This window comes from Mustela putorius, unplaced genomic scaffold (genome assembly GCF_011764305.1).
Source record: "Mustela putorius furo isolate JIRA1106 unplaced genomic scaffold, ASM1176430v1.1 tig00000179_pilon_pilon_pilon, whole genome shotgun sequence".
Classification (NCBI taxonomy): Eukaryota; Metazoa; Chordata; class Mammalia; order Carnivora; family Mustelidae; genus Mustela; species Mustela putorius.
The window spans coordinates 12,364,427-12,382,427 of record NW_025421305.1 but is presented as its reverse complement, the minus strand read 5'-3'; the positions used below and the strand labels follow the sequence as shown (position 1 = coordinate 12,382,427).

Genomic DNA, 18,001 nt, shown 5'->3' with positions numbered 1-18,001 from the left:
AAAGTTTTAAAATGAAAAGTGAGAGGTTGGGTTATTATTATTTCTATGTAACATGCCATGTTGTTTACCTGGTGAAAGTGTGATTACTTTCATCTTTTTGTATAGATGAAAAACATAGACTCTTGAGCCAGGTTGTACGACCTCAAGAGTCTCGTTCTCTCAGTCCATCACACCTTACAGAAGACAGGCAGGGTAGATGGAAAGAGGAAGATCGTAAACTAGAAAGAAAAGAGAGTTCAAGGCGCTATGAAGAGCAGGAGCTCAAAGAGAAAGTTTCTTCTGTAGATAAGCAAAGAGAACAGATAGAAATTATGGAAAGTTCAAGAACTCGTGCACAAGACATGATGGGACACCACCCGTCTGATGATCGAGACATATCTGATCGAGCTCATGATGAGAACAAGAAAAAAGCAAAAATTCAAAAGAAACCTATTAAGAAAAAGAAAGAGGACGATGTTGGGATAGAAAGGGGTAACACAGAGACAGCATCTGAAGATGGTCAGGTATTTTCACCAAAAAAAGGACAGAAGAAGAAAAGTATTGAAAAAAAACGTAAAAAATCCAAAGGCGATTCTGATATTTCTGATGAAGAAGCAGTACTGCAGAATAAGAAGAAGAGAGGCCCACGGACTCCCCCTATAACAACCAGAGAGGAACTGGTTGAAATTTCCAATGGTAAGGATGGCAGTCTAGAGGATTCTCAGAAAAAAGAAGATACGGCATTCAGTGACTGGTCTGATGAGGATGTACCTGACCGTGCCGAGGGGGCAGAACCGGAGCACGCTGCCAGGGCTCCTACTCCTGGAAGGACACCTTCTCCGTCTTCTCTTCCTCCTCCTCCTCCTCCTGCAGCCACTGCTGCCAGTACCACTGCCCCTGCTACTCTCTCCGCATCTGCTGCCACCACCTTCAGCACATCTGCCGCCGCCATTGCCGCCTCTGCCACACCCAGTACCGCCAACGAAGACTCACATAGAAAATGCCATAGAACACGGGCGGAAAAAGTAGAGGCACCTCATGTCACTATAGAAGATGCGCCACATCGCAAGCCAGTGGATCAGAAGAGGAGTAGCAGCCTTGGGAGCAATCGGAGTAATCGCAGTCATACGTCTAGTCGTCTCCGTTCCCCATCCAATGATTCTGCCCATCGAAGTGGAGATGACCAGAGTGGTCGAAAGAGAGTACTGCATAGTGGCTCAAGGGATAGAGAGAAAACAAAAAGTCTGGAAATCACAGGAGAGAGAAAATCTAGGATTGATCAGTTAAAGCGTGGAGAACCCAGTCGAAGTACTTCTTCAGGTAATAAAATTGAATTATAATCTAGCCAAGTGTTTCCTGTCTTAGTATATTACATGTAATTTTATATTTTATGCAGATTATAAAGTAAATGCGAAATTGGTTATGATACACAGTGCCTTAAAGTTTAAGGAGCTTAAAAGCTTAAGCATGCCACCAAAACGTTACCATTTAATACCAGCGTTATAATAGAGATACTTTGAGTGACGCCCATCAGTTTAACATCAAGATGTTAGTAAGTATATCTTGGTGGAAGGGCTTATGTATTCAGGTCCCTTATTGATGCCTAAAATTTTAACCTTCCTGCTCTTCTTCCTACAGCCAGTGCTTTTTCTTTTGACCCCAGAAAATAAGGTAGGATATAGGAAGAGATCATATAATGAAGTGATCAGTTCTGTTAATGCTGGCCCATTTTACGCATATATTTCTTAGAAGATATTTTGTGGTTATAGTGGAAATAAACGTGTTTCCTTGTCTTTTACATATTTAATTAGCACTTTAATGGAGAGAGATCAATTTTTCCTTAAAATGAGTTCGGTGTATAATTGGGAATAGAGAAGTATCAAATTGTAAGCTTTAAAGGACCCTAAGATCCTAAGATATGAAGCATTTTCTTCCTCTTAAAGTACAGTGGACATAGAATGTTGCATTAGTTGGAGGTGTTGTATATAACAGAGTGATTTGACTTAAGCTTTGCTCACCACAAGTGTAGCAACAATGAAGCATGTTTTATCTTCTCATATGTTAACTCTTTGTATATTTATTTTAGATCGCCAGGACTCAAGGAGCCATAGTTCGAGAAGAAGTTCTCCTGAATCGGATCGACAGGTCCATTCAAGATCCGGGTCGTTTGATAGCAGAGATAGGCTTCAAGAACGTGATCGGTATGAGCATGATAGAGAGCGGGAAAGAGAGAGGAGAGATACAAGACAGAGAGAATGGGACCGAGATGCTGATAAAGATTGGCCACGGAACAGGGATCGAGATAGATTGCGGGAACGAGAGAGAGAACGAGACAAAAGGAGAGATTTGGACAGGGAAAGAGAGAGACTAATTCCTGATTCTGTGGAAAGGGACAGGGACAGAGACAGAGACAGAACTTTTGAGAGTTCTTCTCAAATAGAGCCTGTTAAACGCAGTGAAATAAAACTGGAAAGTGAACATGAAAGAGACCTAGAAGGCACTTCACGAGATTCTCTTGCTTCGGATAAGGAAAAAATGGATAAAGATCTAGGATCTGTGCAGGGATTTGAAGATATAAACAAAGCTGAGAGAACTGAGAGTGTGGAAGGTGAGTGCCACACGTTTTTGTCTGTTATCCTGCTCTGTTCCTTTTCCATTTATATAGGAAACAAAACATTTTCTTAAGGTGTTCTGCTGATATGCATAAGGAAAAGCCCTGTGATATTTCAAAAATGCATTCCCCTGATTGGAACTGTCAGGATAGACTTCGTTCAAATGAGCCTATATGAAATAAAAGAAACTTAGATGTGGTTTCTGGAGGTGTTAAAAAATTAGGTATCACTTCCTTTTCTTAGATGCTTAAAAAAAATCACAAACAGAAGTTGTTTCTTGGTTCAGAGATGGACTAAATAGCTATTAGTGATCCTGTTTTCCAGGGCAGTTGAGAACAAATACATGAAACTATACACATTCCCCAAAGCTGCATTTCCCCTCTGACCCACTCAGAGCCAGCCTCAGCATTGGGGAACATCATTCTCCACTGCCCTACTCCTCTTTCAGCCCCAGACTGTACCACAGACTGACTCACACCTCTGAATTCTCTGAAGGCACTACACTCCAGCCATCTTTGTCCCCTCTCTTCCCATTGTTGGTAGACATTTGCCCTTTTATCTTCTTTTACTCAGACATCAACTCCCAGTCTGTGTGTCATTTCCTCTGTGAAGCCTTCTCTGCTCTAAGGGTTTTTCAGAGCACCTGGTCTGAATTGCTTTTATAGCATCCCCACACTGTATTACAGTAATTTTTCTATGGTTTTCTCCCCCACTATACTGTATTCCTTTGTTAGGGACCCAGAGCTTTTCATTTCTTTATCATCAAGACTATAACAAGGACACAGTAAATGGTTGATGAATGAAAATAGGTACTGCCTGTGCATACATACCACACATCTTACTTATTGGTGAATTATAAGCTGGCTTAACAATAGTAATGACTCCCCTGGAAATTCTCCTGGAACTTCTTTCTCCTTGGATTGTCCAGTTCTAGTACCAGTGCATATACCATTCTGATAAAACCTCTGCATTTCAATCCCTCAAGAAATTATGAGATACTTGTATGTAAGTGGCAATATTTTACTGTTCTTTTCATTTGCCATATTATAACATTGGGCCCAGAGTAAAATTCATATTCTTTTGGAACTGTAAACATCTTTTTACCATTTCTTGGTTAACTGATTAGATATATTCCAGTACACCATCTGTTAGATACTTTTTCTCCCTAACAGAAACATTTTTATCTCAGTATTCTTCACATTACAGTTCCATCTCAATAATGAGCATAAATAGCCTCAAATCGTGATGGCACTAATGGAGGTACAACCTTGGGGTATAATTGAATATAACTGAACTAATCATTATAATAGCTCTCTTGTGATTGGAGTCAGTGGCCCTCATCCCTAAGATACATCATATCATTCACTGGTTGTGATCACAGATAACATAGCATAAAAATTTATAGGTGAATTACCTAATGTGAGATAAAAAATTTTATTCCTAAAGTAGGAAAATTAGTTGGATAAACTTGAAAAAATAAAAATGTTATTTGCATATATGTTTAGACATATATTTCTATAATGAACTCATTAAAGTTGGTTACCTTAAAAGCAAATTGGTGGAGGCATAAGGAGATTATTAAAGAATTTAATAGAATAGAAAATTATGGGATGACTAGAAACATCTCATAGTTTACTGTATTTTATTTGCTGCAAATTTATACCTGTGAAGCATAGTGTTGCATTTTGAAAACTAGTGTTGTAAACTCAGTAAAGTATGTGGGTAACTGCTGATTAGAAATATTAAGCATACTGTGTAGTTCTGGGAAAGTTTTAAGTTCACAACTAACTCACCAGGTGACAAAGCTTAGCTTATGTGGTTGAGATAGATAAGTAAGGTAAATAAAATGAATGCTGGTGGTACCAACAAAATATTTTAAAATTATATTACAGCATTCTTTTTAAAATTGTGTTGGAATAGGGACGATGAATGGGGAGGTAGGGAGAAGATTAATGGCACTTTTACATTTTTACCTCACTGCTGTAAAGATCTTCATATCATCAGCTAAATTCTATGAACAGGTCTGCAAGTCTTTTGAGTTAATGAGCTTATATAGGTAAAGAAATTATTGCATCCTTTTGAAGTTAGTAAATTTGGATTTACTTGAAGTTTATAAGAAATTGACACATGCCAGCAACATTAATAAATTAGTGGTACCTTATGTCATATTTTAATTGTAACTTGTTTCTTATAACTTGTTTCGATGTTGCTGTTATACTGTGTTCTTGCCATTAAATTTCAGTTTTTTTCTTTTTGAATTGTTAAGTATTTTAAATAATTAAGAAATGTAGTTTTCTAAGGAAAAAAAAACTTTTCAGGTATTTTTAGTGTTTGCTCTTTGGTTTCACTTAGATGTCCCTTAGATGTGCTCTTTGACAAGAAATTGATCTTTCCAAAGCAGGAGATGACGAATCCAAGTTAGATGATGCACATTCATTAGGATCTGGTGCTGGAGAAGGATATGAGCCAATCAGCGATGATGAGCTAGATGAAATTCTGGCAGGTGATGCTGAAAAGAGGGAAGACCAACAGGATGAGGAGAAGATGCCAGGTAATCATTTACAAGTGTGGTTGAACATAATATCATAAGTCAGATAATTTTTAAGGTAGTTTTTGTTCCCTTTCATGCTGTGTGAATTAATGAAAGGCAGTTGGAATTTTTCCCTTTATGTTTAAGACTGAAAGGCCAATAAAATGAAAATTATAGTCCATATGGTCTGCTCATTTTTAAGTAGACATTGTCCATAAATTGGAAAGGGTCCCAATAGCAAAGTTCTAAGATTCCATTCCACAGGTTAAGATTCATATTACATGACCTAGAATCTAACCAAATACTGATTGCCTAACAATGTTCTAGGTGGTAGACATATGGTACAGAACTTCAAAATTGTGGTTTCACAAACCAATTTTTGAAACAATCATTCAAAAATTCACAATCGTTGAAATTATATTTGAACAGTATCTGTATACCTGTCAGTTTTCTGAACCGAATTATTTTCCCTTATAATATACTTTATGCATTGCCAGAGCTTATTCTAGTGACTGCACCATGAAATAACACCCATTGATGTTCCTGTTGAATATCCCAAATAGTCTGATTGTTTTAACGTTTTTTTAAGTCATCATGAGGCTCTTTGCTATGTGTGGGTATGTAAAATATTAAACTTTTATTTTGACTTAATTTTTTATGTTTCGTAATTTTTCCTACTAATGTAGAAGGTATGTATGATTGTTACCTTTTTTATTATATGTCATTAGGTACTTCTAAATAGAATACTACTTTGTTAATTTTTCACAGTTGTTCCCTGTCAGTGGGTGGATTATTTGTTTTTAGTATTAATAGCCGCTGCCTGAGTTATTTATAGGAATGTGTTTGGGTTTTTGTTTGCTTGCCTATTTTCTTTTGGTGAGGTTTTTTATTGTAAAGTCCTTAGATTCTAAATATTTGTCTTTATAGGAAAGCTTTCATTTTAAGAATAAGACATTTTTGGTTCAAAGCACTTATTTAATGCTGTGTTTAGCAATTTTTGTTTCTCTAAAGATAACAAGAATGTTTCTTGGTGTGGGAAAAAAAATCCTTTTCTTAACTTTTTACAGATCCATTAGATGTGATAGATGTGGATTGGTCTGGTCTTATGCCAAAGCATCCAAAAGAACCACGAGAGCCTGGGGCTGCATTGTTAAAATTCACACCTGCAGCTGTTATGCTAAGAGTTGGGATTTCTAAGAAGTTGGCAGGTTCTGAACTCTTCACCAAAGTCAAAGAAACATGTCAGAGACTTTTAGAAAAACCCAAAGGTAATTCCATTTTATTTTGTGCAGTGTCTGCTGTAACTGTTAATTAAGTGCCTTTGCAAAGGGTGCTGTTCTGTTCTCATGCAGCACTTACCATATTGGAACTGGGTTTTTTTGTTTCATGTTTTGTTTGTTTTGTTTGAGGATTCACTCATGCTCTTTATTTAAATCTTCTTTGAAATTTTTTTTTAAAAGATTTTATTTATTTATTTGACAGAGAGAGATCACAAGTAGGCAGAGAGGCAGGCAGAGAGAGAAAGGGAAGCAGGCTCCCCGCTGAGCAGAGATCCCGACTCGGGGCTCGATCCCGGGACCCTGGGATCATGACCTGAGCTGAAGGCAGAGGCTTTAACCCACTGAGCCACCCACGTGCCCCTCTTCTTTGAAATTTTAAAAAGCAATTTTGACCATGAAAATTAAAACCCACAGAAAAGTTACGAAAATAGCCCAAGTGATCTTTCTTACCATAATTACTTTTTTAACAGGTAAGTTCAAATGTCAGAGCGCTCAGTGGTGTTCCCAAAACTAAACAAAGCAGAGCCTGGAAGAATGGAATAGATATTTTTCATATCTAAGTAAGTTGGGTGTCTTGGCACCCTTTTCCTTTGGGAAATGCAGAGTTCTACCCAAATGCAGATGTGTAGGTTGAGCCTTTAACAAAGGAATTAAAAACTTTGAACGTGGTGTCTAGGCCAGATGGTCTGGATTCCTCACTAGGCTCACCACTGATTAGCTATTATTTAATCGCTACTTGTTAGTGTCACCATTTGTATGTTGGGAATAATTAGACCATCAGCTTCGTAAGATCATTAGGAGGAACAAAAAGAGGTATTATGAGGAAAATACTTTGAGCAATTCCTCATATGTAGTGACACTCAATAAATACTGTTACTATTTCTTTTGAAAATATTTTATTGATTTTAGACCTTATGCCAACAACTTTTCACTGTTCTACCATTTTCTTTCTATTTTCTAGGATATTCCTTTATTTAGTTTATGTATTTTTTTCTGTTTTATCTGGTTCCTACCTTATCAATAATTAATAGGGGGATGACTGGGTGGTAAAAAGAAGGAAAGGAGAAAAACATCAAAGCAGCATTTAATTTTATATCATGTTTGTGAAAGTAAAATAATTCTTAAAATTAAGCTTTTTCCTAAAATTGAAAATGTTTTGTTTCATGGGTTTTTTTTTCCCGATTGTTAGCATAAGCTCTGAAACACTTTATTTTGACATGTCCCAATGAACACAGAATGTATGTATATGAAACAAATTATAATTGTGAATGTATATTAACTTGACAAATGACCAAACTCTTGGGTTCCTGCCCCCCACTTTCTGCCTTGTTTGGTTGGCTCTGTGACCTTAAGCAGGTAATTCCTATGGGTATAAAATGATGGAACGAAACCCCTAAGGTCTTACCCACCTCTGAAGCTGTTTGCTCCTATGATTTTGCTAACTACAGAAATGCAGTTTGACCCTAACTTGATGACATACATTATAAAAGGGGGTTAGTTGTTGCTTTTCAGTCAGATCTCCTATTTTTTTGCTGTGATAGCTTTTTAGAGAATGAGAGAATTGGTACATGATGCTGAATAGAAGTGTCCTAAGGGATGGGACTTTGTTTACTGCTGTATTCTTTGTCTAATCATTTTAGACATTCTAATTATGCTGTTGCCTAGAAGAGTACTTGACACACAGTAGGTTTTCAGTAGGTATTTGTAAAATAATTGATAACTGATTTTTTCCTATCCCATTTAGTCTGTTTCAGTAACCCAATACTGAAGAAAGTATATCCCTACATCATATGTAAATTTGAAAAAAATTCTAAGGTTGAAGACCGAAACTTTACATGTATACTGAAATTTAAATTGCTTTTGTCTGGGTTTTCTGTGTGTAGTGTGATAGATTAAAAACAAGTACGGGCGCCTGGTTGGTAGAGCCTGCAACTCTTGATCCTCAAGGTCATGAGTTCAAGCCCCATGTTGGGTGAAGACTTAATTTAAAAAAAAAAAGTACAATGAGAACCATGAAGAAACTGGAAGTTTAACCATGTTGGACTTTCTAAGGACATGTGCAAGTGTGTGTTTTGTATTGTTTTAAAAGCAGAAAATAAGGATTTCAACAAAAAGAAATTTGTCATAGTGACTAGTTTCCAAGGAATAAAATGGGCTCCGTGCACATTTCTTCTACATTATAATGGAAGGGTAGTTAATATTATGGGGTTTTGGGGTTTTTTTTGTGATTGTTGTTGATTGGCTCAGTATGTTTTATGACTATTCACCTGAGTAACGGCTTTTTTCCACTTAGGTATGCTGGTCCAACTGGACGTTTTGTAGATAACTGTGGTAGAACCCTGGCACTGTATTATAGAAAGCTCCTCAGATAATTCTGGTAGACACCAACATTTGCAAACTGGTTTTGAGTTTTTTCTTTATATTTATTTACCCTTTTCTTATATTCTGTTCCTACTGACAGGTATACAAACCTATTGACTAGATATATTAGGTGAGACTAACTCGTTTAATTATCTATTCTCACTGTACTTTGTGGTTCAGAAAATGAAAGTGAAATATGCAGTCTCATTCATTCTTAAATATGTCTACTTTGTTTTTACTAGCTGTTAATTACTGTTTTCCTTTGTGGACTGTAACAGTAACGTATTTGATCATATAAGTGGTATCTGGTACCTTTTGGTACTTCTGGCCTTCTGGCTAGCTTATAGAATGCTAGCTTTGAAATTACTACTCTGTTATATATATATTTGGATTCCTAACTGGCCCTATTCTGTTATTTTGATTTTTTGTTTATTTTAACCTCTTTATTTTCCATTAAAGCTAAGGAGATATTTAAGTGTTTTCTCCCCATCTTGGCGTGTTATGACTGATTTTAATATGTTGCTTTTAATAGTGACCAAATCTGGGATAAAATTTGCGGGTTGTCTAACATCTTGTCACTTTCCTGATTTTTTTTTAAGAGGTCACAAAATGTATTACTGCATTTGAATATTGCTATAATAAAGTCGTGAAATGTAATCTAGAACTTTATGTAATAGTCAGGGGTAAGCAGTATACTGAATTTAACTCCACTTTCTAACTTGAACTTTTCTTTCCAGTCATGAACAGCAATCAAAGTCTAAATTCTTTCTCCCTAAGGCTACGTGTCTTACCTCTTAAAGAGGCTATCTGAATATTTACTTTTGTTTAAGACTAGCAACATAACTACATGTTCAAGACCTTTCAGAGAATATAATGCCTTTTAAATTTTTGAAGTATGGTTGGCATTGTGTTTCGGTTGTACAATATAGCAATACAACAATTCTGTGTTATGCTCTGTTCACAAGTGTAGCGGCCGTCTGTCATCATATGCTGTTATAATACTATTCAGCATATCCCCTGTGCTGTACCTTTCATCCCAGTGGTTTCTTTGTTCCATAGCTGGAAGCTGCCTCTCACCCATTTTGCTCATTGTCCATCCTTCCCTCCCCACCCCGCAGCAACCATGAGTTTGTTCTCTGTATTAATTTATCTGTAGCTTTGTAGTATATGTTGATATCTGGGATTGTGATCCCTCCAGCATTGTTCTTTTTCCCCCCAAGATAACTTTGGCTATTTGGGCTCTTAGGTGGTTCCGTACACATTTTAGGATTATTTGTTCTAGTTGTGTGAACATTATTGGTATTTTGATAGAAATTGCATTGAATCTGCAGGTTGCTTTGGTAGTATAGACTATTTTAACACTATTCTTCTAAACCACAAGCATGGTATGTCTTTGCATTTGTATCTTCAGTTTCTTTCCTCAGTGTTTTATAGTTTTCAGAGTACAGGTCTTTAACCTCCTTGTTTAAGTTTATTCCCAGTTATTTGGTTTTGGTGCAATTATAAATGAAATTTTTTTCTTCATTCCTTGTCTATAACTTTGTTATAGTGTATAGAAATCAGCTGATTTCTGGATATTAATTTTGTATCTTTCAATTTTACTAAAATAATTTGTTACCTCTAGAAATTTTTTGGTAAAGTCTTTAGGGTTTTCTGTGTGCTATGCCATATGTAAACAGTGGCAGTTTTACTTCTTCCTACCAATTTGGACACCTTTTATTTTTGTGGCTAGGACTTCTAGTACTGTGCTGAATTAAAGTGTCAAGAGTGCTATTCCTGATCTTAGAGGGAACACTTTTTTCACCATTGAGTATGAGGTTAGCAATGGGTTTGTCTTATATGCCCTTTTTTTTTTTTAAGAGTTTATTTATTATTTGCCCTTTTTAATGTTGAAGTATGTTCCCAAATGTTGACTTTTCTCAACATTTCTCAAGCAAAGAAATGCTTTTTCTTCACCAATGAGGTAATAGGATTTTTATCCTTATTGAACCATTTTTATCCTTGCATCCACAGAAAAATCCCATTTTATCTTGGTAAATGATCCTTTTAATGTACTGTTGAATGTGTTTTCTTAATATTTTGTTGAGGGTTTTTACATCAATGTTCATCAGAAATATTGGCCTGTGGTTTTCTTACTTTGTGATGTCTTTGGGTTTGGGTGTCAGGGTAATGCTGGCCTCATAGAATGTGTTTGGAAGCTTTCCTTCCTATTTTAGGAAGTAGTTTGAGGTGAAGTAGTTTTAGGGAATAGTTTGAGGTGAATGGGTATTAACTTATTAGCTTTTCTTTTTTTAAGTTTTTGATAGAACACCTGTGAATCCATCTGCTTCTGAACTTTTGTTGGGAACTTTTGATTACCAGCTCAGTTTTGTTACTAGCAGTCAGTCTGTTCAGATTCTATTTCTTTTTGATTCTGTTTTGGAAGACTGTATATTTCTAGGAATTTATCCACTTCTAGGTTGTCCAGTTTGTTGACATATAATTTTTCATAGTACTCCCTTACAATCTTTTGTTTTTCTCTGGTGTTGGTTGTTACTTCTTTCTCATTTCTCTTAAATTTGTGTCTTACTTTTTTCCTTGATTTTCCTTTTAAGAGAACCAGCTCTTGGTTTCATTGATCTTTTCTACTGATTTTTTTTTTTTAATTCTCTGTCATTTCTTCTGATCTTTATTATTCCTTCCTTCTCACCTTGGGCTTTGTTCTTATATTTTCTGGTTCCTTTAGGCTTAAGGATAGATTGAGATTTTTCTTGTTTCTTGAGGTAGGCCTCTATTGCTCTTAGTTTCCCTCTGAAAACTGCTTTTGCTGTATCCCCAAGATATTGAACTGTTGTGTTTTTATTTTCATTATCTCCATGTATTTTTTGTTTCCCTCTTTCTTTGTTGATCCTCTGGTTGTTTTTAGTAGGTTCAATAACTAAGGATGTTGTTGAGCCTCCACATTTTTTTTATCCTTATAATTTCTAGTTTTATACTGTTGTGGTCTGAAAAGATGCAGGATATGATTTCAGTCCTCCTAAATTTCTTGAGACTTGTTTTGTGGCATACTATGTGTAAGTATATTGCCTTTAATATAAAGTAATTTTCACCAACTGGTAAAGTACAGACTTTGGAATATTGAAGCAGCCAGTAACACTTCCCTATTTTCGGAAAACTTAATGCCTGTTTGTTTTTATTGGAAGATGCAGACAGTCTTTTTGAACATGAATTGGGGGCTCTCAACATGGCTGCATTACTACGAAAAGAAGAGCGAGCAAGTCTCCTTAGTAATCTTGGACCATGTTGTAAAGCGTTATGCTTCAGACGGGATTCAGCAATCAGGAAGCAGCTTGTTAAAAATGAGAAGGTACTGTTTACTTGAAAAAAAATGCAGAGTGTATGCATTGTATCGATGAATGGCTTTTTTTCCCCCTATTTGATTGCTTTAAGGTGAGATTAAGGTCTCATTATCTGCTTTTGTGAGTTCGGTTTCCTAGTCTTCTATAGATATAAAAGGAAGAATTCTATTTATAATAGTTTTCATTTTACTTTAATAGTATTGATGAACATTTGTGCATAGCAATTTGTTATTCAAAATTATATGCATAAAGTTTAAAATACTCTTTCTGTGAATTATTTTCATTTGCAAAGTTCCTCAAGGTAAATTTCTAGTATGTTTCATTATCTAAACAAGATCGGGGGAGGGAAAAATTTTCCAGACACAGAATGATGATATTTATAGGAAGTAGCGTTTATGAGAATGTACCAAGTCAGAAGAAAGGAAAATAAATTAAAGTGATTATACTTAAGCTTTTACTTGAGAAGAGTAAAGGGAATTGAAACATAAGAGAAATAGAAATTTAGATTTGGGAGAGATCTGATCATGAGAAATTGAAAAAGTCTTAACTTTAAAAAGCCTAAGAGAGTTGGTATTAAAAGATCAGAGAAATACTCACTAGCTTTTTACCTGGGGACATTTAAGAAAACACTGCTAGCAGAAAGTGTACTTCATTGTCTACGGCCATACCACCCTGAACACGCCCGATCTCGTCTGATCTCGGAAGCTAAGCAGGGTCGGGCCTGGTTAGTACTTGGATGGGAGAAAGTGTACTTCATTAAAGAAAAATTCATGAAAAAGCAAGGGATGAATTCAAAAGATTAAAGTAGAAACAGATACAAGGCATAGGAGGTTTTTAAGGTCTTTCCTGATAAAAGTCCTGGCTTAGAACTACTTTTTACAGAGCTGCTACAGTCATTCTTCGCACTCCCATTTTATATACTTCGACACTACTTACTTAGTTCCCTGCATTCAGTTGCTTCGGTGCCTCGTCCTCCTTGCAGCTTTTCTCCGTTGGAAGTTCTTCCCAGGGAATTAAACCCCAGGTAGCCCTAATAAGCATGCGTGTAATGAATTCCCTTCCCTTTTATGTCTGCAGAGTGCTATTCCACCCTCAGTACCAAATTTGAAAACTAATCCGTCACATCATGTTCTTTTGGCTCAAGGAGGAGGCTTCAGTGCAGAGAGGCTGCACATCTTGAAGTCTCACCAGAGTCCTGCCCCCTTTTTATAAAAAATATTTTGTAGCATTTCCTCGTTCCTCCTCTAATATGCCATATGCTTTTCAAAAGTTGTGACAACTAAAAATACCCTTGTAAAATTCTCCTTGAGAATTCTGTTCTCAGAATTCTTTTGTCAGAACCTTATTATCCTTTAGTGCAGGGCACAGACCATTAACTAGCACATGACACATTATAAAAAGTTACAGTGGGACAGTATAAATGTTTAAATGATCCATCTAAAAAAAGCATTGTGAGCTTTCTGATTGCTCGAGGTTAAAAATACTTGCTCAAAAGCTGAAGAGACAACTGAAGAAAAAAAATTTCAGACGTTAGAGAATCTCATGAAAAATGCTAAGAAATATAAACAAAAACCTTTAAAATGTATAACTATGAAGGAAAAGTACAGAATAGGACCATTCATTGAGGAAAGTGGTACTACTTACTGGATAATGAAAAAAAGTGTAAAGATAGCAAACTCATATATTGGCATTATCTTTAAATAAAGAATGATTTTTAAAATATATAAATAATACTCCACATCAGAAGAGATAGGTGAAGGATACAAAGAGAACACTTAGCTGCTCTAAATGAGTTTAACTCAGATTTGTTGAAAGAATGTATAGAACCTGTGGGAGGCAAAAGGAAAGAAAGAATACCAAAAATAAATAGGAAAACAGAAGTAGTGAACCCAAAATTTGGTTCTGAAAAAATGAAAAATATTGGTAATGCCCTACAGGTCTTACAGATATTATCCTATTGAAAGGATAATATTGTATCTATGCACGTAAGTTTGACAATTTAGAAAAAATGGATCAATTACTGTAAAAGCCACAGGCACCAAAACTTCCTCAAGAAGTAATAGAAAATCTGAATAGTCCTATGTCTCTTTTATTTGGTTTTGTTTTTTATTTTTGGAAAAGAATTCTCCACTCTCAGATGGTTTCACTTGCAAAATCTACCAAACCTTTAAGTTAGAAATAATATCGTTTCTACATAATTTCTTCCAGAAAATTGAAGAAACAGTAGTACTTCCCACCTCATTGTATGAGGCCAGCAGTACTTGGAATATCAAGAAAACTACAGATCACTATCTCTTATGAACATAGACATAAAAAATCCTCAAAAATTGGAAATCAAAGCCAGCAATATGTAAAAAAGACTACACCACAACCAAGTACCATATATCATCTGAATTAAAGGCTGGCTTAATATTTTAAAATCATTCAATGTAATCTACATAGTAACAGACCAAAAAGAAAAAATATACATCATATCAGTTGCTGCAAAAAAAAACATTTAATAAAATTTAGCATCCCTTTATAATAATTCTTAGTCTTTTACTTTTTAAAGGGTATCTACAAAAACCTACAGCTAATATCATACTTAATGGTAAAAGTTTGAGAGATTTCCTGAAGAGATCAGGAACAAGGCAAGGATGCCTATTCTCACTACCCTACTCTACATTTTACTGGAAGTTCTAGCCAGTTCAGTAACAGAAGAAAATAAAAATCCTATAAATTGGAAGGGAAGAAGTAAAACTGTATTTATTCACAGACAACATGATTGTCTACATGTAAGTTTCAAGGAATTTACCAGAAATACTCTTAGAACTTTTAAGTTTAGCAAGGTCACAGGCTACAAAGCAGGCAAAGAGCAACTGTATTTCCATATACTAATAGTATATAGAAGTACCTGGGAATTGAAGTGAAGGGGAAAAAATATTTTTTACAATGGCTCCCCCCAAAAAATACTTAGGTATAAATCTAACAAAACATCTACAGGATCTGTGTGCCAAGAACTATAAAACACTGATCAAAAAAAATACCTAAATAATGGAGAGATAGATCATGTTCGTGTATTGAAAGATTCAATATACTTAAGATTAGGAGACTCCCCAAATGGATCTACAGGTTTAACACAATGCAGCAAATTCCCAGCAGGGTTGGTTCTGTAGATGCAGACAAACTGATTCTAAAGTCTGCATGGAAAGTCAAGCAACAAGAATACACAAAATAATTTTTTAAAAAGAACTTGTATCTAGAATATACAAAGAACTCTCAAAAATTAACAGAAAACAGGCAATCCAATTTTTTTAAATGGGCAAGACTTGAATGGACAATTCACCAAAGAGGATAAATGGATATATATGGTTAAGCACATGAAAAGATGTTAAAGAGTATTAACCACTAGAGAATGCAGATTAAAACTTAAATTAGGTACCATTGTGAATCTGTTATAATAGCTAAAAACCAAACACCAAAAACCCCTGTGGTAAGGCTGTGAGCAGTTGAAACTGCCATGTATTGCTGGTGAAAATGCGAAGTGGTGCCAGACATTTTGGAAAATGGTTTGGTTTTTCTTATAAAGTTAAATATATACTCACTATATGATCCAGTAATCCCATTGCTAGGTATTGACCTTAGAAAAATGAAAACTTAGGTTCATATAAAAACCTGTCCACAAGAGCTTATAGCAGATCTTTTCACGGTCTCCAACAACTGAAAACCACCCCAACGTTCTATACAAAGCTAATTGGTAAACTGGGGCACATCCATATAATGGATTACTAATTTGTAATAAAAAATAACCAAAGTGCCAGTACTGTCAACAACATGGACTAATGTCAAGAGCAGGTCTCAGAAAGCATGCAATATATAATTTCCATTTATTTGCCGTTCTGGAGAGGCAGAACGATCAGAGACACCCTGTGATTGGTTGCCAAGGGTTAGAGCTGGGCAGAGGGTGTGAGAACAAAGGGACAGCAAAGGGAGTTTTCTGAACAATGAAACTTCTCTGATTGTCATCCTGGTTAAGTGACTTAGTACACAAGTCTAAACTCACAGAACTACATGTAAAAGGTCAATTTACTGTATCACAGCGTGTGATCAAGGAAGCACTGTTCCTTTAAGGATCCTAGAAAGAAGAGAAATGGCAGAATGCTAGATAGTCAAATCTCACCTTATTTCATGAACATAGTTGGAGAACATTTAATAAAATGGTAGGACCGCAACTTCCAAAAATGCTAATGTAGCCTTAACTTACAGTAATAGAGATACACATTTTAGCAGAAGGAAGGTGGTAGTTTCTCGGTATACTGCAATGTCAGCTGTTTCCTAGGGAATTTGTTCACTTACAGAGACTGCGTTTCATGGGACAGTAACAGACCAGTAAGGAATGTGGAGTGTTCAGTGCTTCTCTTCCGAGGACTGAAAGGTTGTCCTGGAAGAGGAAGATTGAATTAGTGTGCAGCTCTAAAGAAAGGTTTTATTTCGACATGCTCAGGATTGTGCAGTGACTGCTGTTTGCTTTGTCATTGGAAATAAAAGCTAGTTGATTACCTGTCAGGGATTGCTAAAGATCCTACTTCATAAGCAAGAGGTGCCCTTTCAAAGATCGCTTTCTTTTCTAAGATTCCTTGAATCTGAAAACATCTCAATTTTGCTTTTAAATATCCATCCCAAATTAACTTTTCTTGCCATTCTGATTTTTTTGTTAGAGGTTACCCTGACGTTCCTACTGTTAACCAATAATATCCATCTTTTAAAATCTGTTTTTGTTTTCTTCGAATTAGGGGAATGTAAAACAAGCGTACACGGGTGCTCCAGTGGTAGACAGTGACTTGCTACGATTGAGTCTTCGGCTGTTTAAAAAGAAGACCACCTGTCTTGCCCCAGGACACGAGAAGGTGGAGGATAATAAACTCCCACAGTCCAGCGTCCAGCAGGAACTGTGTGTGTCTTAAGACTGAATTCCAGTGACGTTTCTGGTACCGTGTTCCTTCAGGATTGCCTCTTTTTTCAGAGTTCTTTGGTTTCACAGATATCATTCAGGACAAAGGCAGAAAAGATTTATCAGCCATGGTAAAAGGGGGAAGAACAACTTTGATCTAAAGTTTAAAAGACACTAGTTTTGGCTAACTTTAAGATTTTACATAAATTTTTACACAGTACTTGATACTCATGCAAAATAATGTGAAAACATCTAGATTTAGCAGTTACTCTCTACCTTTTGTTAAAACTGAAGATTTTGGAAAACGGTTGCCACTGTTCTTGCAGCCTCTGAATATTTTTTATGAAATGGACCTGCTGACTTATGTTTTGGATCATCCTTACAGAAACCGATTTTATTCAGAATCAGTGTGTCCACATAATGAATGCACACACTGCAATTTTTTGCTGTACAGAACTCTTGAAAGAGGATGCTGGTCGCGCATGCTGCGTTTGTGGGCAGACCTACAGCAGGAGGGAGCCGAAGTACTTTTTTCCTTTCTAAAGTTCTTTAAAAAAAAAAAAGAAAGAAAGAAAATTACTAATGAGTCTTTGTTGTTTTTTTTTAAATATATGTGCATTGTTACAATGTATATTAGACGTGTTTGGATTCTTGGTGGTTTTGTTTGTTGTCAGAGACTGCCTGCTGTTTTTATTTTTAAAATAAATGTACCTTTCCTTGTTCTAGATTCACTTTGCTCTTTATTGATCTTATTCCTGATGTTCTGAAGCATTTGTCATCAAAATTACGTTTCATACTTCAAATATTTTACTGCTCAATAAGGCAACAGAAGTTGAGGCATATACTTCAAATACAGCTCTGTAATACTTGAAACAAAGCCGAAGTTAACAGACCTTTGTCTTCTGAGCTTTAAAATCCATTACCATCATCTTATTCAGAGCTATACCCTTTGACTACATTGAACTGTTTAG

General features: G+C 35.8%; 1 protein-coding gene across 7 annotated transcripts in view; it reads left to right on the top strand.

Moving 5' to 3' along the window:
• Positions 1-17,757, top strand: part of ZC3H13 (zinc finger CCCH-type containing 13) — a 100,704-nt gene extending 82,947 nt beyond the window's left edge. For 4 of the 7 annotated variants that reach the window (XM_045076657.1, XM_013059808.2, XM_045076659.1 and 1 more), the window contains 6 exons: positions 106-1,299; positions 2,066-2,587; positions 4,990-5,142; positions 6,189-6,389; positions 11,945-12,108; positions 16,873-17,757. In XM_045076657.1, coding sequence (XP_044932592.1) covers positions 106-1,299; positions 2,066-2,587; positions 4,990-5,142; positions 6,189-6,389; positions 11,945-12,108; positions 16,873-17,043 — 2,405 coding nt within the window. In that variant the 3' untranslated portion in view covers positions 17,044-17,757. The remainder of the gene's footprint in view (positions 1-105; positions 1,300-2,065; positions 2,588-4,989; positions 5,143-6,188; positions 6,390-11,944; positions 12,109-16,872) is intronic. The other 3 variants (XM_004759215.3, XM_045076658.1, XM_045076660.1) reach the window with 2 other exon arrangements.
• The last annotated feature ends 244 nt before the right edge of the window (positions 17,758-18,001 follow it).